General features: G+C 38.3%; 1 protein-coding gene across 1 annotated transcript in view; it reads left to right on the top strand.

Annotated features, from left to right (window-relative positions):
* fam117bb (family with sequence similarity 117 member Bb) overlaps positions 1-27490 on the top strand; it is a 45916-nt gene that overhangs the window by 2673 nt on the left and 15753 nt on the right. Inside the window, exons 2-4 of the mRNA XM_016287268.1 lie at positions 7649-7818; positions 20141-20233; positions 23789-23902. Coding sequence (XP_016142754.1) covers positions 7649-7818; positions 20141-20233; positions 23789-23902 — 377 coding nt within the window. The remainder of the gene's footprint in view (positions 1-7648; positions 7819-20140; positions 20234-23788; positions 23903-27490) is intronic.

The following is a 27490-nucleotide window of genomic DNA, read 5'->3' on the forward strand; positions in this document are numbered from 1 at the left end:
TATATATTGTAAAGTAATTGATGGTTGAAATGGAAGCAGCCACTGATCATGAGGTTATCTGCCCAAAAAAAGACATAAAGAGGGAAAGGTAGTGGTTGTTGGGTTGGGAGTGTCATTCTTTGTGTCTTGGCCAAGACCCAGTCCTTATTGTTTTAGTAAATTACCCATGATTCTCTTGGAGCCTCCTCAAACAGACTCTGAGGTCGTGTGTATGTCTTAGTTATGTTTCTGTGCTAGTCCAATACTGACATGATCTGTCTGAACAAGAGGAAAATTTATCTTGCGTCCACATTTCACTTTGGGTCTGAGACTCAAATGCCTGTTGGAATGCCCTTGTGATTACTGTTTTTAGTCTCCTGAGCCATGCCTCCCCTTTTCACTGTATCCTACTGAAAACACTCCGCTCTGGTATGTCCAGTAATTTTCCAGATCACCAGACTTGCCTAAGATCCCATGAAAGCCGGAGCACACGAAAGGGACAGAAAAGAGATGGAGGAAATTGGGGAAAAAATAATCGGAAGTATCTTGTCTAGCCATGTGCACTGCAAAACTATATATTTTCACATCTCTCTACTAGTAACTAGTCAAGTTTGATATAACTATTCAAATTAATCTGACTTTGATATGCTGCGGGGTTGACCTGACCCTGATCAGATGCATTTTAGGGAATTTTCACTTCGGACAAGGGACATTAAAATTCTGGCTGATACCAGTAAAACAATAATGATTTTCATGTAATAGCCAAGATAAATGGCTGATATTAAAATTCTATATAATTTTGTCCAAATTATGGGTGTGCGATATGACTATTTTTGATCGTGGACGATAAAAATGTCTCCACGCTCTGCTTTTGAAGAAATATCGTAGTATCGTGCTACAGCTACAGTACACATTCTATCAGCTGCAGTTCTGGCGCCTCCGTCTCAAGATACTGTACAACGTGACATACATTCACATCAGAATCAGAATCAGAATGAACTTTATTGCCAGGTATGTTTACACATACGAAGAATTTGTTTTCGTGACAGAAGCTTCCACAGTGTAACAGAATGACAGTAACAGAAGAAGAAAAAAAAACAGAATAAAAAATAGAACAAGTAAATAAGGAATAAAAATATACAAATCGACAATTGTATGTACAGGTATATAACAATAGACAGTTGTATGTACATGTATATTATGTGCAAATTGGAATGTAGACTGAGTATGTGTGTTAGATAAATAAGTGTATGAGTGAATAAATAGTGTGTGTTCCACAGTTATTGTCAAGTGTTCATGAGATGGATGGCCTGAGGGAAGAAACTGTTCCTGTGTCTGGCCATTCTGGTGCTCAGAGCTCTGTAGCGTCGACCAGATGGCAACAGTTCAAAGAGGGAGTGTGCTGGATGTGAGGGGTCCATAGTGATTTTGCCAGCCCTTTTGCTCACTCTGGATGAGTACAGTTCTTGGAGAGAAGGGAGGGTTGTACCAATGATTCGCTCAGCAGTCCGGACTACCCTCTGTAGTCTTCTGAGGTCAGATTTGGTAGCTGAGCTGAACGAGGCAGTTATAGAAGTGCAAAGGACAGATTCAATGATGGTGGAGTAGAACTGTTTCAGCAGCTCCTGTGACCTCTTTGTCACTCTGATCTCCTTTTCCAGTGTGTATTTGGCCTGTTTATACAAGAATCTGTCCCCATTCCTGTGAGTATCTTCTTTGGCCTGACGGAGCTGTCTTGAGTTTTGCAGTGAACCATGGTTTGTCATTGTCTCTGTGAGCTCGTCCAGATCGGTGGCAGCAGCTTCAAAAACACTCCAATCAGTGAGGTCAAAACAAGCTTTTAAATCCTGCTCTGCTTCATTAGTTCGTCTTTTTACAGTCCTTAATACAGGTTTAGCTGATTTGAGTTTCAGCCTGTAGGTCGGTATAAGATGAACCAAACAGTGATCAGAGAGCCCCAAAGCTGCTCGTGGAACAGAGTGATATGCATTCTTTATTGTGGTGTAACAGTGATCCAATATATTACTGTCTCTGGTGGGACATGTGATGTGCTGTCTGTATTTTGGCAGTTCACGGGAGAGATTTGCTTTATTAAAGTCCCCGAGAATGATTAAAACAGAGTCCGGGTGTTGTTGTTCTGTGTCTGTGATCTGATCAGCGAGTGTCTGTAAAGCGGAGCTCACGTGCGCTTGCGGAGGAATGTAGACACTGACGAGAATGAATGAACTCCTGCGGCGAATAGAACGGCTAATGTTAAGAACAGTTAATGAAGAGCACTTCTAGATCTGAACAGCACATCTTCTTTAACACGGTTACATCTGTACACCACCTCTCATTGATGTAAAAGCATGTCCCGCCGCCGCGTGATTTCCCCGTTGATTCTGCGTCGCGATCCGCTCTGAACAGCTGAAAGCCCGGGAGACTCCACGCGCTGTCCGGAATGGCGTCGTTCAGCCAGGTTTCAGTGAAACACAGAGCATCAGAGTTTGAAAAATCCTTATTTGTCCGGGAGAGCAGAAGGAGTTCGTCCGTTTTGTTGGGTAGAGAGCGGAGGTTCGCCAGATGGATGCTAGGCAACGGCGTCCTGAATCCGCGCTGCCTGAGCTTCACGAGGGCGCCGCCTCGCTTCCCCCATCTGTGCGTCCTGAAACGCTTGATCAGCACCGCAGCTCCCCCGACTACAATGTCCAGCGAAACATCAGAATAATTGAAAACCGGTGAAATATCGGGTGGTGTGTACTTCCGAATCTCCAGCAATTTGTCTCTGGTGAAACTGATTGCAGGGATATAACTAAAGACAGGACAAACTAACAAAAACATAAAAACAAATGCGGAGCACGCCATGGAGGCAGCGATCAACGTCGGCGCCATCGTGACGAATGTGTTAATCAGTGCAGCAGTAGAGTTACTCTAATAGTCACGGGACACTGCACTTATGAGCAGTCACAAAAGTACATTATTTGCATATTTGCTTTAAAGCCTTGCCAGTTAAACGTTTCAATCACGTGCTGTTCTGACGTGTGCTTTTTCTGAGCGCATAAAAAGCCTGTCAAACAGTGCCTGATTACTGAACTAAGTTATCTTTTGCGCTAATACTGTCAAAACGCACAAGGTTTACATGGGCTCAGTTGGTTATGTCTAAAATGAAAGTACACAGTTGAGAGAGAAACTGATCCGTGCCTGTATATTAGATGTGTGCAGCTCTTAAAGGGACCGTACTAAACATGCTGCTAGTTCACCCTAAAATGTAATTTCTGTCATTATTTACTCACTCACATGCTGTCCCAAACCTGTATTAATTTCTTTCTTGTGCTGAACACAAAAGAAGATATTTTGAAGAATATGGGTAAACCAAACAGTTGCTGGTCCACATTGAATTTGATAGTAGGAAAACATACTATGGAAGTCACTGGGGACCAGCAACTGTTTGGTTTTCCACGTTCTTCAAAATAAAGAAAAAAAACTCATTCAGTTAATGTTCAGTTTAAAACAACTTTTGAGTGAGTAAACGATGGTATAACAATAAAACACTATGACAGAATTGACAGACAGATGAGAGAATTTTTATTTTTGGGTGAACTATTCCTATATTAATAAAACAAGAAGACACAAAGAGAAAAATCACTCAATACTCTTGACTGAAAAACTTTAGTTGCTTTAAGAGGAATCTATATAGTGTTTTATTTTAATGTTCATTCAATTTCTTGAATGCTCCTGCTAAAAACACCTGTTGTACCTAAAAATAAAACACTGTTTGTTTTATTTGTATATTATGTGTATTTGTAATGTGTTTATTTGTTCTTATTGTTTAATAACAAAGATAAAATAATGACAAAGATTTTTGTCTTCGACCACTTTGGCCTAAATATCCGCCATTCTTTTTTATAATTTGTTATACCTTGAAAGGCTTTGTCTTTATAATAGGGAAATTAGTTTGGCTGTAATGCTCACACAAAATAGTATAACCAACATGACAAAGAATTGTGATATTTAAAAATAAAAAAATCGTGTTATGAACTTCGTTCTTCTTCTGAGCACAAATTAAAAAATATTTTAGATATTTTTTATGAAATCCGAGAGCTTTCTGACACTGCATATTGACAAAAAATCAGTGCAGCAGTAGAGTTGCTGCATTGCTGCACAAAACTACCACATTCAAGGCCCAGAAAGGTAGTAAGTACATTGTTAAAGTAGTCCATGTGACATCAGTGGTTTAACCATAATTTTATGAAGCTACAAGAATACTTTTTGTGTGCAAAGAAAACAAAAAGGGTGGGTAATTAATGACACAATTAAAATGTTTGGGTGAACTATCCCTTCAAAATATCTTAATTTGTGTTTTGAAGAAGAATGAAAGTCTCATGGGTTTGGAACAACACAAGGGTGCGTAAATGATGACAATTTTCATTTTTGCATGGACTAATCCTTTAATGATAGTACAATGATGGAAATAAATTACAAAACAATTTAAATTAAAGGGTAAAAAAATGCACATTTAAAGGTAGTGTGCTATTACAACATCTCATGGTTATTAAGAAGAATTATGACACAAACGTAATTCTCATGGATGGTGCAGGATGTTTCAAAAATGAGTCATGAAGCAATAGCCAAAGACATCCGTCTGCATGTGTATGACGGTGTTAGAGGAACTTCTCAGAGAGAGGTTTGTCTTGCAACTATTGTTGACTTCACTGACAAACTAGTCAGTGTCCTTTTAACAGTATCCAGGTGTTTTTCTTTGAATGTATTCCTCAACGTTTCAGCTCATTGTTCTCAGGATTAAACAACACCATTGCTCATAGCAGTGCAGAATTGCAACAAAGTTGACATATGCCGATGTGTTTCTCAAAAGCTTTACTCATGCTTTTGAAGATCTCCATGAGGACGTTGTTCTTTTGCTCTTGGCTGGGGGTATAACAGGGCACTCCCCCAGTCTATTCAGAGAGGGGGTGGTATAGGCAGGCCGGGACGAGACCAGGCTGATCTCTCTGTCCTCACAAAGAGCACTATTAGGAGTCAGGTCACTATTACACCCTTTTACTTTAGCTGCAGGCCTCTCCTTCTGCTTGGGTTTGTCCACTTAGAGCTACAGTGAGTATATCATAATCCTGCGGGTTGAGACGTTTCTGAGAAGATGGTTATCTGTATCTGTGTTGACTGAACTGTAGGCGTATTCATGGTACTGTTGATGAATTGCTGTGACGTTATTATTGTTTTGGTCTAGTCAAATTCACTCGTTTTAGGAGACAAAAGTCAAGAGCACAGACTTCCCAAGGACGCGGCTCATGGGCCACTGTGTGCATTATCAGCATGTGTGCCGGATCTGCTGAGTGAGATGCAGGATAGACACAACACAAGAACCTACTGTGCATAGACAGGGACGATACGAGAATTCATTGCTCAGTAGTACATCATAGCATCTCTCATATGAGCCTATCAGAGATGAGATAACATCCCCGTGTGAGAGTTTGTCCTCTGTGTGCCATGCTTGTTTATGTGCATGCATCTATGTGTATGCAATTATGTAGTATGTGTGTGTGTATGTATATATATATATATATATATACACACACACACACATAAAGGTTTTTCAGTCATTTAGGTGTAGATCAGTGCACTGTTAGGTCAGAAACAAACACTATACAAGAACGCAAACACAGATGGGAATGTTTGGCAAATGCATTGCAAGCGTGTGGTCCTGTTGTACATACTTGCCATGCATTCCTGCGTTACTGTGAAACCTCGGTACTCAAAGAGGCTTGATGTCTATGTCAGTTAACCTAAAATGTCATTTAATAGAGACTGACCGATGCTATTGATATTTTTGCCCAATATTTCCAATTTTCTAATTATATTCCGTTCAAATTGTTGAGGTGAGTAAGATTTCTTTAAAAGAAATTACTAATTTTATTCAGCAAGGATGCATTAAATTGAATAAAAGTGACAGTAAATACATTTGTAATGTTACAGAAGATTTCTATTTCTAATAAATGCTGTTCTTTTGAACTTTTAAATTTGAAGAATCCTTAAAAATGTATCCCTGTTTCCACAAAAACGTTAAGCGGCACAACTGATTTCAATGCCAAATCATCGTCATTATTATTATTATTAATTTTATTAATATTAGTATTTTCATACAATATTTAAAGCATATTATATTTTTATTGTTGTAATGTAAAGGTTATTTAGTTACCAATTTTCAAAAGCATCAGTAAAGCCATTATTCAGTTATAAAAGATGAGTATCGATAACTATATAATAATAATAATTTAATATATAATATAATATATATAATAATTTTTATTCAGGTAGCTAGATACATGTCAAGAAAAAAACTTACTAAGATTATTTTCAAACTATACCTTGACAGAAATCTTATTGTTGAACAGATCTCTGTATGCTAATGTTCACTAGAGTGCCTCATGTGGCAACACTGAGAATGCGGCGTATATTCATGTTGCTTTTATGAATTGTGTTCTGAAACATATTTTCATTTCAGAATTCATTAATCCGATAAATTGAGCTTGAGTTAGCTAGAAGATTTACCATTCACATTGCATTGAGGGTTGTTTCGGAGCCTTGCACATGCACTTATTTTCCTAGTGAGTGTAAGCATACCGTGTAGAGATTGCAACATGAGCTATGTAGCCAATTCCTCTGTCTTTCTCGCATGACTTCCCCCAGAATTCCTTACAGGTTCCTCCTCTTTAGATCCTCTCTCACTTTCCTCAATGTGTACAACACACAAAAAAGTCAAGCCAGCACTATTTTGAAAAACGTAATGCAAGATCCCTGTTCTGCTTTATGTAAGACTGGAGTTTTCTGTAGTTTTGCCTTAAAATAACAGCAGATCCACCCAACAGTGAAGAGTAGTAGTTGTTTTATTACTGAGGTGAGTGTTCACATTCCCATTGGACTATTGGAGGCAAACAAATGTAATTGTTCCCTTCTGATTTGCTTCCCTGACACACACACACACAAAGACTGATGTCACCTATGTGGCAAAAGAGAATGGGACTTTCTTAATAAAAAAACTGTTCTGAAAAGCACATAGGCTGAACTTCCTGTGTAAAATCCCTCAGACGTCATCTCTTTAGAGCGGTACAAAACAGCAAGCTGCACTTTTTTACTGTACGTCTGCGCCGTATATTCAATAGTGTGAATTTATATAAAAGAGTAGTCTTTCAAAGAGAGGGAGAGAAAGCCATCGATTGTGTGATAGAAAGAACAAATGAGAGAAAAAGAGAGCCGAGAGTGAAGGGGGCAATTACTTGTGGAGACGCACTAAATGTAGGTCATGCGGGCCGCTTCCTCCACGCCAGTCGAGCAGTTAATCAGCTTTAGTTTTATTAAAAGAGCTACTGGACACCAGACTAATTCTGTCTCAATCTGCTGGGTTTTAGTTTCCATCCCCACCAGTCCAGCGGACATTTACACTCAAGCTGGTGTAATCTCACACACTTTGAGTAGCGTCTCTGAGCACTTACTGTGATGACATATTGTGTTCATAACATGCAACCTCTAACGTATGTTCTTCTTCTGTTTCCCTCCCATCTGTTTTATTCTCCCCCACACGTCTCATTCATATACTTTCATTCGACCCCTGTCTCTCCTCCCCATCCTTCCTTTCCCCTCTTTATCTCCTCTGTGCTTTCTGGCTGTCTTGCAGACAAGCATAGACTTCCTGTGGCAGGGTCTTGGTATACCACCAGCAATAACGGTAGCATTCGTCGCACCTCTTCTTTGGACGCGCTCACGGCCCCTTACCTGTCTGGACACTGGCCCCGGGATGCCAACCACGCCCCTTGTGCCCCTTGCATGAGGGACAAATCCACCCAGGTGAGTTGCACCAGTTGTACACAAGATGTTATTACCCAGTTTAGAAACACATTTTATGTTATCCAACATCTCACGCAAACACGCCTCCCGTCAATCAGCCATTCACTTCTCTCCGAAAACTTTCCACTCCAACCTCTCCAACATCAAATACCTACTTGCATAGATGCGTGTTTTGCAAACCACCAGCATGACTCACCTGAGAAACACTTGCTTTGTGCAAACACAAACCCATGAAACCACCACAGACATGTCTTTTGTGTGCATTCGGCACCCATGAGGCACAGTCGACCTGAGTCTCGTTTAGCCAGACATTTTGAGTGTCAGCATGTTCACTTTGCAGCTTCGGTTGGCTTAAATAGGATAGACCATCTCAATTATGCACTACCGTTCAAAGGTTTGGGGTTAGTAATAATTTTTAGATAGTCAGTCAGTATTTTTATTTATTTATTTATAATTTAATTACTTTTATTCAGCAAGTATGCATTCAAATTAGGGATGCACCGATACCAATACTGGTATCGGTATCGGGCCCGATACTGAGCTTCTATACTTGTACTCGTTAAAATTGTAAGATAACGTTCACGTACTAACAAAAACATCTAAGAATGTTTTATTCTCCAGTACTGAAAACAGAACCGATACGGGAGCTTTTGATATGCGCTGTGACGCAGCTCTTGCAAATTACCTTTTTTGTTAGTTGTCTGTCATTTCGAAGCTTAAGTTGCATACGGTTTTCTTTAGTTTTAATTTGCCTAACTATCGATCTGATCCAGTAGACGCCATAATCCCACTCTGTCTCTCTCCCGTCTCGCTTTCCCGCTTTTTCAGATATAATTTTTGATATTTTTTTTAGTGGGTGCAGGACACTATAGTTCATTTATGTAAGTGAGGACAGCAAAATAAAGTAAACTGTGATAAATTATACCCAAAAAGTCTTCATACGGTGGACTACTAGTAAAACTGGTAAAAAATTTGGGACCAAAAATTATTCAGACCGAGTTTGGGAGAAAAATTGAAGTTGAGGTTTGCATGAACCTGGATGACAGCACGCCCAGGAGACTACAGGCTGTCATTAAGGCTAAGGGTTTCCCGACTAAGTATTGATGGTTGTGTAAATACTGTCATACTAACAGCTGTCTGAATAATTTTTGGTTGATTGTAATCCATTACATACCTTTCTATCAAAGTGATCTAACATTATCAAGATGAATTTGTTCTGACAGTTTAACTCTGAGTTCTTGTCATATTTTATTACCATTTTCTAAACTATAGCAAATAAACTGATAATGTGAGAAATGTTGAAGGTGTCTGAATAAATTTTGGTTTGACTATCTATTTGATAAATAAAGTTAACCAACTAACATTATACATACTCTTTTGGCTTCTGTACCCAATATTTAAAAAATGTACAAATGCAATAAAAATATTGGTATCGATTCTCGGTATCGGCAAGTACCAAAAACAAAAGTATCGGTATCGGGCAAGTACTGGAAAAAGTGGTATCGGTGCATCTCTAATTAAAATGATCAAAAGTGACAGTAGACACTTAAGATTTCTATTTCAAATAAATGCGGTTTTTATTAACTTTCTATTCATCAAGGAATCTTGAAAAAAATAATCTATCACTGTTTACACAAAAAATATTTAGCAGCACAACTGTTTTTATCATTTATAATAATAATCTTGAGCAGAAAATCAGCATATTAGAATGATTTCTGAATGATCATGTGACATGAAGACTGGAGTAATGATGCTAAAAATTCAGATTTACCATCACAGGAATAAATGACATTTTACAATATATTCAAATAGAAAACAGTTAGTTTTTTTTACTTCACTAAATGTTTCAAAATCAAACTATGCAATATGCATCAGTCTTTGACTATTGTGGGTCTGTAGTGCAACACTGATTCCTAAACCAAATGCTCAACTGATCTCTCATATTTACTCACCCTTATGTCGTTCTAAACCTGTGTGACTTTCTTGTTTCTGAAACACCAAAAGTAGATATTTTTTGTGTTTTTTGGTCACTACAATGAAAGTCATTAGGGGTCCGACTTTCATTGTATAGACAAAAACAGTTCTTCAAATGATCTTCTTTTATGTTCTATAGAATAAATAAAGTCATGCAGGCTTGGAACAACATGAGGGTGAGTATATGATGACAGAATTAACATTTTGGGATTAACTATCCTTTTAAGGCAAGATGAATTTAGTCTTGGTCAAATAAACAAATATTACAATCAATCAGCCTGTATTAAGCTAGAGTCATAGTTTGCCAGTAGAATAATGCTGTAATTGCACCAAAATAAATACAAACTTTATTAATGGATAAATGCAAATAAACATCTCTCAAAACAAACCATCACTCTTTTACCTCTGGTGTGGTGAGTGCGTAGGCCACACAGATGTGTTCTCACATGCACACTCTTACCTTTATTTGTGAGTAGCTATTAACATCTATTACTCTGCGATTTTAATGTTGTTTTTCCACAGGTCCAAACACAGACGTTAATTTACCATTTTACAAAAGAACTGAATGTAACTACAAAATAAGGGAAATACCATGTGAAAGTTATTATGCATGAAAAAAGATAGAGAGTGGAGAGAGAGAGTGAAAAGGAGGAAGCCTCTCCCTGGTTTGCTGAGAGATGAGAGGAAACTGCGGCATATTTCTGGTGAAGGCAGACCGTCCACCATCAAGCTGCATTCTTTCCTGAAGCTGCCTGTTTTTTCCAGCTTGTTTTTACTTCCAGAAGCACCACAGGGCCAGTACATATCTGAACATTTGCAAAACATTCACTCACAGAAAAAAAAATCCTTTTCTTAATTATTTATTGCTGTCATTTCAACAAATTAGTTATTGATGTGAGTCTGATTTAATGAGTGAAGAGGCGTATATTAAAAAAGAAGTGATGTCAGAGGCATGGTGTTCATTTAGATCACTCAAACCCATACAAAAGAGCATCAAAGATTATACACCCTGGTTCTCTAGGATCTCCACTTACTTTCGCTCATCAAAGCCTGAGCTTATGTGTGAGTGTGTGTGTGTGTGTGTATTTTTCCTCTGGAGATCTTCCAGACCTCCACCCAACTCTTTTTGTCAGCAGTGTGCCTATCTCACAATGAGTGCAAAGGAAACTTGGCGAGTGTGGAATTTGGCCGACATTTGCAGAGCTTGCTCTTTCTTCTTCGACCATCACGCCAAAATAACTAGATCTTGGATCCGTACGACGGTGTCAGTTGCCAGGGAGCTGAGCTCACACCTAGTGACCAAACAACAACACAGAATGAAGGCCTTTGCTGCTCTCCCTGAGAAATATGCAGCCGCACACACACACATGAATGCACTCTGTGTGAATCTGTATACACCAGCTGTAACAGATTTATAGCCAATACAGGATCAGCAGAGTGTGCGTTCTGTAACCTAGCAGTTTTGTACTTCTATGGTTTGCACAGCACACATGTTGAAGCTGCTGTAGTGCTGTAGGTTATGTTTCATACTTTGTCAGACGCCCTGAGAAAGTCATGGGAGGGGAAAGAGAGACAAGTTCTCCATGAGCCTTCTGCCACGGTGCATCATAATTACAATAATAAAGAAACCTGATCAGACACGCACGCTGAGCTGTTCTCAAGAGCGTTCTCAAGAACCAGACCTAAAAACTTCCTCATTTAAGATAAATGAGTGCTAAAATTACATCAGCTCACACCCTTGGGGAAGAGCCCGGATCCTTGGAATGAAATCTCTAACGTTTTTTATTGGGAATGGTTTTTTACCATGTAGCAACATTTCTCATGGTTATGGACTGGCCCTCCGGGTGTCTGATGTGAAAGGTTACTACTCATTTTTAAAGCTTACAAGGAGTAATGTGACTCTACAGAGGCATTTGTGAGGAAATACATTGTCATAGTAGTGCTTGTTATGGCAAGCATCAGAATCACTTTAGTATGTCACCTTTTGAGCCGCTAACAAGATTGATATCTCAAATAGTGTGACTTAGGGATAGGAATCCTGAAGAATATATTAGTGCCGATTCCTAACTTTTACGAGTAGTGATTTTTTTTTTTTCTTAACTTTTTATTTTAAATAAAGCAATATTTTAAAAATAAATAAAAATTAAAGGAATTCCATATGGTGAGATCATTTCAGTTAATATGTTCAAAACTTTTTTTTAAGTCTTTTCAAAGGAAGTATAAATTCAATACAATATTTAGCCTTACTATGTTAAATATCTATATTAAACAAAGAAATAATGTGAAAAGGAACCGACCGTTTATGGAAATTAATGTCCATATTACCAGTATATTTTCTACTTGTCTATGATTTTGTGCTCACCTATGCTGCTTTTTAATTATTTTTTCCTATGTAAAAATGCTCTAGATGTATGTATTAGCTTTTTTCAGCTTTTTCCAAATTTTTAAGATGTCACGTCAAGTTAAAAGTAGTTCAGTTTTTAAAACATGTCTCAAAACCTTGCGTTCTTTTCCATTCTGCTGCACTGTGCCTCACATCTTTAAACTCAAGAACACATTCTGTGTGAATGGCCTATATTGCTTATATAGAGCTATCGCCGTAATACTTACACCTCCCTGTCCCTTCACTGACTACAGTCATGGATGTCTTCCATATATAGTGAGTGACCAAAGAGCTACCGCTAAGTAAAATCCATCTGTCAGTGCAGAATTGTGATTAGATGTCATTCGAGAGTGACATAAAAGTCTCATGAATTCCTATTTGACTGTTCAGACTAAGGTCACATTTCAGACATCAGACCTGTATCTGACCTGTATTATTACCACATGGATGTGGCCCAAATCAGAAACTAAAAAAACCCTCGGATTCCATGTGGTGTTTGCGATTCACACTGTTATAGAAGGGGAAAAAAACAAGTCTGAGTCATATGAGCAAAAACTCAGATTTGGGCTGCTTTTGCCTGCAGTCTAAATGTAGCCTAATTGATAAGATGTTAAATTTGTCTTGCAGGAAGATAAAAAAAAAGCCAGTAAATCCCCAATACTTCCTTTGAAGGAGGGATTTTACTCATTTACAGAGTTCAGAATGCCATAGCGACTTGTGGGTGGGCTCCTTTGACTAAGCAACCACGCAAAACACCCCAAGCAACATGCCAACAATATCTAATCAATGCACTGGCAATCCCCCCCCCCCCCACCCCCCCATAGAATATTGTAGAGTCATGTTTGCACAGGCAAACGCCACTTGCATTTCCTGCAAAAACTTAACGCCATGTCTACATAAGCGTCCTTTCCCAACCCATTACTAGACTACGTTTTGATATGTGTGGAATGTGTGAACTATCAGAGAGCTATCCGTTTATGAAGACAAATATGTGCACGTGAATTCCTACCTACATTAAGCAATGACAGGGCTTTTCTGACGTGAGGAATGTTTTTAGGCCAGAAAATATTGAGTGAGATGCATCTGTGCTGTTGCCAGAGGGATTTCCATTTGTAAGGTTTACAACCCCATGTACCTGCGCAAGAAAACCATTAACCTTTAACAAGTGTCCACGTTACTGCGGTCTTTTCGTAGCCGTTCGCACACTTGGTTCACGAACCTCAGTGGCCCAGCCAGCTTTGTTACTTTTTAACAAAAAAGTTCTTTTTGTCATGATAATCCCCTTCTGCACTGACAGGCTAAAAATCTGAAGTATTTTCCAACACTGGTGTTCAGTGTTCAGAAAGCCTGTGGTAAATTTGGCACTCTCTCAGTAACCGGCCTTGTGTTCCAGTCCAGCAGAAAGACAGAGTAACAGCCTGTCCAAGGGGAATTCACCACTCTATGAGAACTCATAGGGTTACAGAAAAGCTTAGCTGGCAGATTATCCAGACAGTGCTCGGCTCTCCAGTGAGGACCTGAAACTGCCTTCTATCAGGGTTTTAATGTACAGTGGCCCCAAACGGTGTTTGGAGACTTAAGCTAAAGCTACACTTAAAAATGTCTGAAAGTCAGAGCATTAGTTATCGAATTTTCAGAACCTAAAAGGTATCGAGACTTTTTTGTGTCATAACAACTAATGCTGGGTACACACCACAAGATAATTGGGCTGATTTTGGGCCAATTTCTCCCCTTCCGACAATCCTAGTTAATGTTCCGTTTATCTTGGTGTTCTAAAGATTATCTTATCAGATTTTCCTGTGGTGTGAGGTGTGTTAAGAGTGACTGATTCTGCTCGGAAGAACGTCGGAGGCGCCCCGATCGCGAATCAAACATGTTGAATATTTACGATCAGAATAGTAAAGACTTATATTTTTAGAAAAGATTTCTATTTTGAATAAATGCTGTTCTTTGTAACTTTTTATTAATCAAAGAATCAAAGAAAAAATATATTTTATAAAAAAAAATCTTGAGCAGCACAACAGTTTCAACACTGATAATAAATCAGTATATTAGAATGATTTTTGAAGGATCATATGACACTGAAGACTGGAGTAATGATGCTGAAAATTCAGCTTTGCTTCATGGGAATAAATTATATTTTAAAATTAAAATAGGAAACCAATATTAGAAATTGCAATAATGTTTCACAATATTACTGTTTTTTTTCAGTATTTTCTATCAAATAAATATATCCTTGATGAGCATACGAGACTAAGAGAGAAAACAAGGTCAATTATTTATTAGGTTTATAATATAGGCCTAACATAATAAAATATCAAAACAAACTGAAGCATTTAAACTAATAGAATAGAACAGAAAACAAACTGAAGCATTTAAACTGAGATCTGTAAGTTAAATATATATATTTTTTTTAAAACGAGAACGTGAATTCTTCTATAGCTAGGCTATGAAGTACAGTTTGCACAATATACCTGTGTGTGAATGTAAATGTCTCCGAGTTTTGTTACCATTCTGTGCCCATCATCTGCTATTTCCAGCACTTAATCAAGCCACTCTTCTTTAATACATGATGACATTTTATTTCACATGTCATTGCGTTTGCGTTGGCTCTTGATTTGAGCTATTTCGTCCGCATTAAAATATTCGGTTTCATTTGGCGCACATCATTCTCTTTCTATGAATCCGCATTCACCGGTTCTAACTCTATAGCGGTTTACCCGAGCATTGCAATTCATTCGCTTTCACAAATGGCTTTCCCAACTCATTTATGCGTGTGCCGCTTAGAGGGAACATTGGCCATAACATGAATATTTATTAGCTTATTGTCCAGTATTTCAATGCAAGTGCTTACTGTGGTACATTTTTGCAGCAAGTAAGGGCTGTACTGATGTGTCACCCATCTGGGTGCAGAAAAAGAGAGAATTAATCTCTGGTTGAGATTTGTAGAAAAGACGAGACAAACCACACCGTCTTTGCGTGCCAAATCCGTGGCACAAACTTCTAAATTGGACTGACAAACTGCTTGTGTATCTGTAAACGCGTGTGAAAGCGAGTATCACACGGACTGTGTATGTCCTGGCAGGCCTGAGCAGACAGATGCTCCTCCTCCTTAGCAGAGGATCCCTCTGTGCAGCGTCCACAGCTGCTAAATAGAGCCGTGTTTGTGTGTAGCCAGCCTGCTCCGCTGGAAATCTTAAACTGCTGGCAAGGAGGAAGTGATCCTGGCAGTTGGCTGCAGCTCTGAGAGCGAGTCAGGAGCTGGGCGGCCCAGTCCTGCGCTCAACACAACAGAATCAGTCATGGAGCTGAACTGCTGTAGAGCACCACAGCTGAAAGACGACACACATACTCTCTCACACACACACACTTGCAGCAGCATTCAGAAAGAGATGGACTGTTTGTTGTCTATCTTAAAGCAATCAACTAAGCAGTCAGGTTGAGCCATCACAGGCCCGACTAAAGTCACAGTCATAAAATATTCTGGGACTATGGAGAGGGCATAAATCTAGATTGGAATTAGCATTTTTGTGGCAGATAAGAGGGGTGAATGTGTGTTTCCATGACCCAGTTTACATCTGGTGTTGTTTTGGCCGATCACAATTGGACGGCACTAAATACTAGTGTAACCCGTGTCCAAAATTCTCATATTGGAAAAGTGATCAAATCACTCACATTCAGAATGTGACATTCATAACAGTCACACCACATTCATGCCCCACAGCCCTCATATGTGTGTGTGTGTGTGTTTGTGTGTATGTATATATATATATATGTATTTTGTTTAATTGAAGTTTTCATTTGTTTCATTTTTTATTTATTTTATTAAATCTTTAATTTTGTATTATTTCTTTTTTTTCAATTTAATTCAATTCAATTCAAGTTTGTTTGTATAGTACTTTCTGTTACGGAACTTAATAGGTAGCCAGTGCAGAAACTGTAAAATTGGGGTAATATGTTCATATTATAATAATTTAATGTAGTTATTTAATTTTTTTAAATGTATTTATTTAACTTATTTGAATTTCTTTTGAATTTGTATTTCTTTTGTTTATCGGATCATCTGAGGCAGATGTTTGTACCAAGTGTCAACAAGCCCATGTGATGCAAACTAGAACTGAATGCCACACCATTACAAAGCGCTTGGTCACCATCCACTTTAACACACACATAGGAAAAGAGGAAGCCTGCAGGGAGCATGAAAGAGAGGAGGAGGTAGGAAAACCAGAAGTGTATAAAGGGAGTAGGCGGCGATGAAGAAGAGGAAAAAAAAAAGAGATGAAGAAAAGAGGGATCAGACCGAGATGAGTGTGAGGAAACCAGCAGAACAATAGCAAGAGAAGTGGAATAGAGCGATGGAACAAAGCACATGCACGGATTAATTAAACAAAGAAAGAAAGGAATTTAGAGGAATAAATGTTGGGGAGGGGTAGGAGAGGTACACCCGGGCACAGGAGCCACCGCTCCTCCGGCTCGCCTCGTGGAGGTTCACACACAGGGCAGGAAGTTAATTAAGAAGAGAAACTTTATCCTACTGGCTCGTTCAGCCACATCTTGCTTTCTCTCTCGTTGTGTCTTTAGCTCTATTTTTGTTCTCGATTTCTGTTCTCTCGTGTTCTTTTAACTTGTCCGAATTTTAACATGTCTGACATATTTCCATGAATGCTCCCTATTCATGTAAAAAGTCAGCATGAAATCAAATTGACAGGTATTCTTTCCTGATTTTATTGTGCTATAACTTGCTCCACCTCTGAAACACCTTTCCTTTTTGACTGACGTCATCAAGGCCGCTAATGTTGTAATCAACAGGTGCCAGGAGAGTCTTGGAGGAAGAGTTGTTTTTCCTAATCTCCCTATAAACCCTGGTATGCTATGTCAACTTTTCACAATCCATTCTATTTGTAGAAAATAAAACCCCGCCATTCTTTTTCCCCTTCTTGAATATCCAGTTTTGCTCTGAAATTCATTAGACTTTTCATCTAATGTGTGTTGTTTTATTTTAAAAACAAAACTAATAGTTCTCATTCAGATGCATTTCTGAGCAAAACTGAATCTTTAACTGTAAATATGTAATGCAAGACGGGATTTAATTTGATCTCTCTGAATTGTGAAAATTGAGGTTTGATATTCAGAGGTGAAGAAAGCGATTACTTTTTGAAAAAAAAGCCTTTACATGAAAAAAGGCCAGGAACAGTTAAGAAAGTAATTTTGAACCTTTAAACCATGTCAGAGGTTTAGCTTTGATCATACAGTGTATGTACACTTGTGTGTGTGATGTCAGCTGACGTTAAGTGTTTGTTTGAAGGGAGTGTGAATTGGAATGAATGTCTTTTATGTGTCGAGAGACAGCCTCAGGCTGTACAGAGAGGAGAGTTGACTGGTTTCCCTGCACATGTTTATCACCATTTGTGTCCAAGGCCAAAGAAAGTGTCAATGTGTGTGTGTCTCCCTGATAAATGGACCTGCTAATTAATGGTGTGCGAGGAGGCTTGTGTGAAAATCTGTTAAACATGGGTGAATTTTGACACTAGAAAGGAACAAAACAGGATTGCGGTTTTGAGAAAAGCCAAAGTTTGATTTAATGTCATGATGCACGTCACAAAAAAAAGCATGTTTGCTTGTTAAAGAAGTGCATTTGATTGGTTGAGTTTTGACAGCTAATGCCTTGGGCTGTGCCATAGGTTTTATTTTTTTCTGTACTGCGTTTTATAGTTTTGGCTCACACCTTTGAATGATTGAGAGAGGCTGAGGCAACGAGATTACTTTTCCATACCTCCTCAACATAAGATCACTCCTCAACTGTGCCAGATATCTAAATAAGGCCATAGCTGTCCGGTAATAAATTTCCATACGGCATTCTGAGTGGAAGTTTGTGAACTTGCTAGTACAGACACGTTGAGTGTATTGAGTGTAGAATGATCGAGAGTTGTTTATGGTGTAAACCCACAGGCTGAATCTCTGGTGTCGGGCCGTTAACGGCAGCGGGAGGCTGCACTTAACCAGAGGAGAGGGACAGAGACAAGAGGTTTCCAAACAAATCTTTGTGTGAGTTTGTGTTTGTACTCATAGTGAGGTAATATGTGCCAATAAGGGATCAGAGTGCATAAGTAAGGCCATGGTGTGCACATAGGCCTACTCACAGCTGAGCGATTCCCATAACTCTCTAGGCTGAAGTGGACTACTGATTATAAGAGCTGTAGGCAACTGAAGTGTTTCCCAGTTGTGTGTTAGCAACTATGAACTACCAGAAACTACTTTTTCTCACAGAATGCTGTGTTTTAATTAAGTAGGTCACATGTTTGAGGAATGTAGTTCACATTTTCTGCTCTTATTAGGGTTTTTTTCAGTTCTCTGAGGGCAAGTTGGAATTAAAACCCATGCTACATGCAAACTACTTACTATTTCTTCATTATTTGGTATGTATGTTCATAGTTTACAGTACACATTTTCTGTACCCATGGAATACTAGAATGATTTAATGAGCAGTATAACAAGTCACACTGCAAAGAATATAGAATCTCAAAGTGCAATGCAAACAACTTAACCTTATATTCCAGTTTGATTAATTAAATTAATATACCATGATTGTTAAGGTCTCTTTCTTGGCTCATTATTTGCCAAAAGTTAATTATTTTAAGTTAAATGATTAAGGATTACATTAAAATTGCATTCAAATTTATATTGATTTTATTTCCAAGATGATAGCTGAATTAATCTAGACAACAATATAGCGTACACTACTGTTTGAAACATTTATAGTTGCATAATATGTCCAGTTCACATATGTCCATTCAGTAGTTTCTGCTATAGATTTGTGATGCATCAGACTTGAGTATTAGCTTATCTTCAGCACTGGTTACATTGGGAGGTTGATATACAGTATCAGACAATATAATGACTTGATGCCTGTTTTCATTTGAAGCGTGCTGTTTGAAAATATAATGTGTGTGTGTGTGTGTGTGTGCAGCCCCGAAGACACCATTCGTATCTGCTCTGGCTGCAGTGTTTGCGGTTATCTTTTTAGAGAGCTGTATCACACTTGAGCGGCAGAGACTTCACTCAAAGGAAGCTCAGAGCCAGCCACTCTGTGTGCCTCTCCATGCTTGTCTTTGGCAACACCAGCTGTATTTTTAAATTTAGGAAGGAAGTTTGCAAAGAAGTTACACCAGCCTTGTTCTGTGTAAAGATGAGCATTAAGCGGTTTGAATACAGGATGAAGTCCTAAATTAGATTCACCATCCCCCGGCTTCATGCCTTCACTGTTGTGCGTATGTGTGGGTGAGGGTGATCTCTCCTGTCAGGGGTCTTTTTGTGACATTGTGCATGAATGAATTTAAAGGGCAGGCTAGACAGCCTATTGATATGGTCATAAAACATGAGGAGCATGGAGATCTCGGGTTTTTTTCTTCTTTTTCTAACAGTAAAACACTCTTTATAAAGGTGTACAGAGGCCAAAATTAACTTTATGCCACAACTGGCAAAGTTGTATGTACTATATGTATATAATATTTGTATGTCCCTGTTGAAGTTCAATTATTTCAGCTGTTTATATCATATACAAGATGAGTCGGTTCATCATGGATTTCTTCCTCTTGTTTAGGTTTTTTTGGCTTAATGAGAAAAAATAAGAGCAAAAAAATGTATCACTTGGAGTTCTGGCAAAAACAACAACGTTCTTGATAAACTTGTGATAACTTTTCCTCTGACGTAAAAGATGTGCATGTCAATTTGATTTACATGACTCACACAATTTTGATTTAAACCTGATAACATTGCAGTTCCCAAAGTTAAAAGCTAAATGACAAGTAGCCCAAATTTTTATTCTCAGTTGGCTTTGGCGAGTGTTTATTTTGGACAAGAGTCAAAAGACTGTATCAGCATACTCACAAGTCAAGAAACAATACAATGCTGTGATGATCAAAACATATTGTTGTTTCATGAAGGTCTCATGTGTGTCTCCCACAGACCCCCAGCGCCTGGGCCGATGAATGCGAAGAGAAGAAGAGGGGCTGTCACAAGCGCTCAGCCTCCTGCGGCAGCACTGACCAGCTAAAAGAGGTCAGGACGCGTTTAGGGCCTGATCTCCTCTCCTCCCCCGTGTTTTGTTCCATTCAGCAGAAGCAGGGCCGGGGCTGGACCCCCTCGTTGTTTTTATCTCCACCGTGTGAGATTGTAGATGAGGAGACGGGGCAGCAACAGGCTGTTGGGGTTGGTGGGAAGGGGGAAGATGGAGGCTGTGTCATTATCATATTATTGGCAGGCTTTAGTGAACCAGAAGCAGCCTGGTGTCACCTCGCATTACACCCTCCCTTCCTCCTGTTTGTGTGTGCACCCTTCCTTCCCCTGTCACATCCACCAGTGGCTTCATACACTGTTCTGTCTATTCAATCTTCTTCCTCTCTTCCACCACTTCAAGGTCTCCTCCCTTCGTATGTCTCTGCTGTGCCCCTTGAGTGCCAGGCTTTCACAGGCATCTGTGCATACATTAACTTCTGCCACTCGTTATCTCAACTGCCATCTCTCACCGCTCAGTCGACTCTAAACGTGTGTGTGTGTGTTCTAGTGTTCTACTTCATAGTTAATCATTCTCTAAACAGTCAGCAGGTCATATGTGCACTCACACACGCTGTAGGCAAATCTGATGGAGACCTAGTGAGCTGCCTTACCTAGACAACGTTTAGAGATATCATAGAAGATCTGGAATGGCATCTTGTTTGATCTAAATTGTAAGGCAGTAGACAGAAGGTTACCCTAGAATGCACTGCATTGCATTCTTCTTTGCTGTGCATTAGGGAAAAACCATGTAAGATATAGGACTGAGTGAAGAAAATATTTGTTTATTCATTACTAAATGGTATTTCAAGAAAATAGATCTGTAAATTTAAATGTCTTGTAGGAATTAAAAAATGACAACTAACAGTCTCTACTTGGAGCCATTCAGGGATGGATGGATGGATGGATGGATATATGGGTGGGTAGATGCATAGATGGATGGATAGCTAGATGGATGGAGGGTTGGATAGATGGATGGCTGGATGGATGGATGGAAGGATAGATAGGTAGGTGGATGGATATATGGGTGGGTGGATGCATAGATGGTTGATAGGTAGGTGGATGGATGGGTGGGTGGGTGGGTGTTTGCAGAGATGGATGGATAGCTAGACGGATTAATGGATGAATGGATGGAGGGTTGGATAGGTGGATGGATAGATAGGTACGTGGATAAATATTAGAGCCCGACCGATATATTGTTTTGCCGATATTATCGGCCGATATGAGCCTGTCGCCGAAATATATCGGTATCGCCGAATATGCCGCCGATATGAACTTTTTTATTACAAACCATATAATGCAGATAAAATGCTTGAAATGGTGTAATTACTTAGTTTCTCCATTTTTTGCTACTGGCGACCTGGATGAAACGCTTTAAAGCTTAAGTCTATGGAAAACCATTGAAACTTTGAACGGCCATATCTCCGTAACGGTGCGGCGAATCCACACCAAATTCGGGGGATCTCTTCAGCTCAAGGAACCCTCTCGAACGCGAATCAAGTGTACGTCTAGAGGCCCTCTTTCGAATGAGACCACCCCCGCGTGGATAGCCCCTGGGGTTCGGGAGTTACGGGTGGTTAAATTCGCGGTCCGGCGCCGAACGAATTTTAAATGAATAATAAAAACTGAGATAAAAAATGTACTTAAGCCAGAATTTAAATGTTACTATGGTAAAATAAATATTCAAACCACGTGTGTTACAACTAACACCCCGTTACTTCGTGCATCGCACTCATCGCAAGTTTATTGTTAAATGCCCTTACATATCTCTGTCACCATTATAAGTGTTTGATCACCACATTTGAATGATCATTGCAAAAAATGTGTTTATGTATATACTGTATATTCTGTGTATGTATATACTGTATTCTATATATAGTACCAGTCAAATGTTTGGACACACGAATGGGAAAGTGTCCAAACTTTTGACTGGTACTGTACTATAATATACACAAAGAATATCGGCCGATATATCGGTATCAGACTTTTTTCACCCCCTAATATCGGTATCGTATCGGCCCCAAAAAACTCATATCGGTCGGGCTCTAATAAATATATGGGTGGGTGGATGCATAGATGGATATAGCTAGATGGGTGGATAGATGGATGGATGGAGGAATGGATAGATGAATGGATAGGTAGATGATGGATGGATAGATATATGGGTGGGTGGATGTGTGAATGATAGATGTGTGGATGGATGGATCACTGGATGGATGGATGGAAGTATGGATAGATGGGTGGATGGTTAGGTAGGTAGGTGGATGCATGGATGGATGGATAGGTAGATGAATGGATATATGTATGATTGGATGGATGGATGGATAGCCAGGTGGGTGGATTGATAGATCAGTAAATATATAGATGGAAGTATAGGTAGGTGAGTAGGTGGATGGATGGATGCATGGATGGATGGATAGGTAGGTGGGTGGATACATAGATGGATGGATAGCTAGATTGGTGGATGGATCAGTAGATGGATGGATGGAAGTATGGATAGATGGGTGGATGGATGGGTGGGTATGTCGGTAGGTAGGTGGATGGATGGATGGATAAGTAGATGGATGGATAGATGGACAGATAAAGAGATATATGGATGGATGAGAGAAACTGAAATTGTAGAGAAATTGAAGCTTGTTAAAGCTATATTCTAGCTAGTAATTGCAAGTCTTAAAAACATGTGAATGGTACAAAGAAGTTAGGATCTTGTAATTACTGTAATTCTGACATTATTTAAATGCAGTATTATTGTGTTTCGCATGAGTAGGGCTGTTTGCTGCCTGTGCAGTCCCACTCAAATGTGAGGTTAAGTTTTAGTTAGGATGCTCCCTTAGAAGGTAACAGGTCTCAGTAGGCAGTGAGGGACCCTGTGGTACAAACACCACATAATGTGCCTTCTCAAACAAGCATTGAACAACACCAACACCTCTTCATCACAGTCACACACACACAGATAAAGCCCACACAGACCCATTAAGCCCTGGTCAAAAATGCTTCTGTGGGAATTAATGTCACATCCTGGCTGCTACAGGTGAGGTGAGATTATTCTAACGTCTCATTAAGGGCTTCGCTCATAGCCACTATTTTCTGACTTGAGGCTGGACTTAAACTCGACATCTGATCCCATCTGTACATGTATTGCCTTTCTCTTCCCTAGGCTGGGGTAAAGAGAGAGTGAGCGGGAGGGTGTATCTGTTTTTTGTTTAACAAACGGATGTTTATAAAGGAAAGAGTACTAATGTAATTGATCATAAGTGTTTTTGAAAGCATGTGTTTGGGGTGGAGAGAGGGTTTGGGTGTTTATTTGTGCATGTAACAAATTACTTGAATGCAGTGCGGAATGTAGTGCCATGAGACAATCAACAATACCATCTGACCTGGGGCTCTGACTCACTCAGGGCTAGAGTTTAATAAGACATAACATACAGTACAATTAACAATAAACCCTGATGGTATCACCCTCAATGTAGTTTAATTATATGCTGGCTTTTATTTAATCAAGAGATTTGAAAATAACGTCTGTCTTGACAATCTCTCTCTCTCTCTCTCTCCATGTTTCAGATTGTTAAACTGAGGCAGCAGCTCCAGCGCAGTAAACACAGCTGCCGTCACCATCGTGACAAGGAGCGCAAATCTCCCTTCAATGGCAACCATGCTGCTTTCAGCCAGTCACAGGTGAGCTCTTTCTCATTCGCTCTGAACCCAGAAGACCCAGTGGAGAAGGTTACTTGGGGTTGTGTGGTGATGGTTACCAACAGGAACACTGTTGTTTTTGAGTCTCTTGCTTTAGTTTTTACCTCTATAGCAGTGAATCACCAACCATCAGTTTTTTTTGTTTGTTTGGCCAAATTTAAGTGTATATGTATATACCTTTGTATATACCAGGTGTTTTTGAAGTCTTGTGCTCACCAAGGCTGCATTTATTGATCAAAATTACAGGAAAACTGAAATATTGTGAAATATTATTATAAATTAAATGAACCGTTTTATATTTTAATATATTTTTAAATATAATTTATTCCTGTAATAGGAGAAATTAATTTTCAGCATCATTACGCCAGTCTTCAGTGTCACATGATCTTTCAGAAATCATTCTAATATGCTGATTTGCTGCTCAAGATGCATTTCTCATTATTAATGATGAAAACAGTTTTCAGGATTCTTTGAAGAGAAGGTCCAAAGGAACTATTTTTTTGAAATAGAAATACTGTGTAACATTGAAAATGTCTTCACTTTTGATCAATTTAATGTGCCATTGCTGATTAAATGATTAATTTCTTTTTTAAAAAGTACTAGTGTACATTATTTACATTTATTAATTTAGCAGATGCTTTTTTTCTCTTCATCGCAAAAAAAATCGTAAATTTTTTTCCCAGTAGGCCTACATTGCTTACGCTTCCTAAAAGCGCCCATGCGACTCGTAGTGTTGGAAAGGGTACTAAGAATTTGTACTTAAGTAACAGTATTGCTACTTAAGGAATAATTTACTTGAGTACAAGTAAAAATACTGAAAAATAATATGACTCAAGTAAGAGTAAAAAAGTAGTTTGCTGAAAAACTACTCAAGTTACCTTATGGTCAAATGCATCAGATATCACTACAGCTGAATAACATGCAGATAGAGACGCTTTGACTGATGAAACGTGGAAGACAATAAACACACAATTTACAATGCAATGCTAATTGACATAGCTTGTATCACAGTATAGAATTTTATAAAAAATATTTTCTGACTAACTGTTATAAGAAGCAACATGGAACCACAGAAGCGAACTGTTTCAAACACGACTGATGTTATATAGTGATTTTGGAGCAAAACATGATATTAGTCTCATAAATTGTCATGTTTGATGTTATGATAAGCAAACATGCTACCTATCCCTGTTGCCAGGAGCAACTGTTTTATAACTTATTTTGAAAAGTACATTCACGTATAAGATTATGTGGTTGTTTTTCAGAAGGGCAAAAGCAAAGAAGGGTAAGTGAGGGTTTAAAAGAAAGTAAATGGTTTAAAACATTGCCAGAAAAAAATAATGTGGGGTATGGGTAAGGTTGGGCATCGTTTGAATTTTTATGATTCCAATTCTTGTCAATTCCTAATTTCGATTCCAATAAGGTAAAAAAATAAAATAATAATAAAGAAAGAAAGAATAAAAAATCTTAGATATCATTCACATTTATTCTAACTCTTATTGCAATATATGTCCTTGTTAGCTGAATACTATGAATAAAAGTCAACAGGCTAAAGAACACTTACACAAGGATCTGCGCAGCAGAGAAAACAACACGTGAGTCTTCTTGACTTGAATGGTTTAAAATCACACTGAAAGTGTAGTTTGTTATAATAACAAAGGTGGACTCCAGGCACATTTTCAGTAGGACAAAAAAAGAGCATTTTATTTAACATGTTAACCCATACCTAGGCTTGGGAATCCAAAATCTATTCCAATTCTGGAATAGGATGCTTTAGGTCAGGAATGCAATGCTAATTGACATAGCTTGTATCACAGTAAAGATTTTTATAAAAAATATTTCCCGTCTCACTGTGATAAGAAGCAACATGGAACCACAGAAGCTATCTGTTTCAAACACGACTGATGTTATATAGTGATTTTGGAGCAAAACATGATATTAGTCTCATAAATTGTCATGTTTGATGTTATGATAAGCAAACATGCTACCTATCCCTGTTGCCAGGAGCAACTGTTTTATAACTTATTTTGAAAAGTACATTCACGTATAAGATTATGTGGTTGTTTTTCAGAAGGGCAAAAGCAAAGAAGGGTAAGTGAGGGTTTAAAAGAAAGTAAATGGTTTAAAACATTGCCAGAAAAAAATAATGTGGGGTATGGGTAAGGTTGGGCATCGTTTGAATTTTTATGATTCCAATTCTTGTCAATTCCTAATTTCGATTCCAATAAGGTAAAAAAATAAAATAATAATAAAGAAAGAAAGAATAAAAAATCTTAGATATCATTCACATTTATTCTAACTCTTATTGCAATATATGTCCTTGTTAGCTGAATACTATGAATAAAAGTCAACAGGCTAAAGAACACTTACACAAGGATCTGCGCAGCAGAGAAAACAACACGTGAGTCTTCTTGACTTGAATGGTTAAAAATCACATTGAAATTGTAGTTTGTAATAATAACAAAGGTGGACTCCAGGGACACATTCGGTAGGACAAAAAAAGCATTTTATTTAACATTTAAACCCATACCTAGGCTTGGGAATCCAAAATCTATTCCAATTCTGGAATAGAATGCTTTTAAGGTTAGGAATCGTCTAGTTGTTATAAAATTAAAATTGATTCCTCTTATCGATTCCTTTGTGCGCATTTTAATATGACTTGAAACCATTCAAGCACAAGAATACTTGTGCACTGTTTTCTGTACTGCACACATAGGGGCATAGCCATCATTTCAGAAAAGAGGGGGAAAAAAAATTAAAAAAAAAAAAAAAACTTGTCTAATTGACAGGCTTTATTTTTTCTTATGTATTTTAATCCAAAATCTATTCCAATTCTGGAATAGGATGCTTAAGGTCAGGAATTGCCTACTTGTTATCAAATTAAAATTTAGATTGCTCTTCTCGATTCCTTTGTGTGCATTTTAATATGACTTTAAACCATTTAAGCACAAGCAAACTTGTGCTCTGTTTTCTGTAATGCACACATAGGGGCAAAGCCATCATTTCAGTAATGAGCGGGACAGACGGAAAAATAAAAAAAAAAAAAAAAACTTTTGTCTAATTGACAGGCTTTATTTTTTCTTATGTATTTTAATTGGATAAGAAATCAAATACACTGCTGGATGATAACCAATAATTTGTATTCTATAATATTTTTTTTTGTATTTTCCTAATGACAGTTAGAATTGGTTTAAACAAACACATAATAAGATAGAATAGTTTCTCTACTGTATTAAATGTTATGTCAATTAGCACTGCATTATTCATATACTATATTTATTACCTCGAAATTACCTGAAATTAACTTTTTTAGCTACAGCAATAGCTGAATGCCTTTGTTGATATTAGGGATTTCCTGCAGGTCATAAATTATTAATTCTACTAAGCTGTTTTGGACTTTCTGTACTTCTGCACGAGAGTGCCCTCCGGTTTCGAGTATGAATGAAACATGCACTGCATGAGAGTGTTTAGCGCTCAGTAATGTTCATATCATCTCGTTTTGGATATTAATAAATCATCCGGTCATGCATCTTGTTTCTTCGACCATATGCTCATACATCCAAAGCACAC

Source organism: Sinocyclocheilus grahami, unplaced genomic scaffold (assembly GCF_001515645.1).
Source record: "Sinocyclocheilus grahami isolate Dianchi unplaced genomic scaffold, SAMN03320097.WGS_v1.1 scaffold220.1, whole genome shotgun sequence".
In the NCBI taxonomy this organism is placed as follows: Eukaryota; Metazoa; Chordata; class Actinopteri; order Cypriniformes; family Cyprinidae; genus Sinocyclocheilus; species Sinocyclocheilus grahami.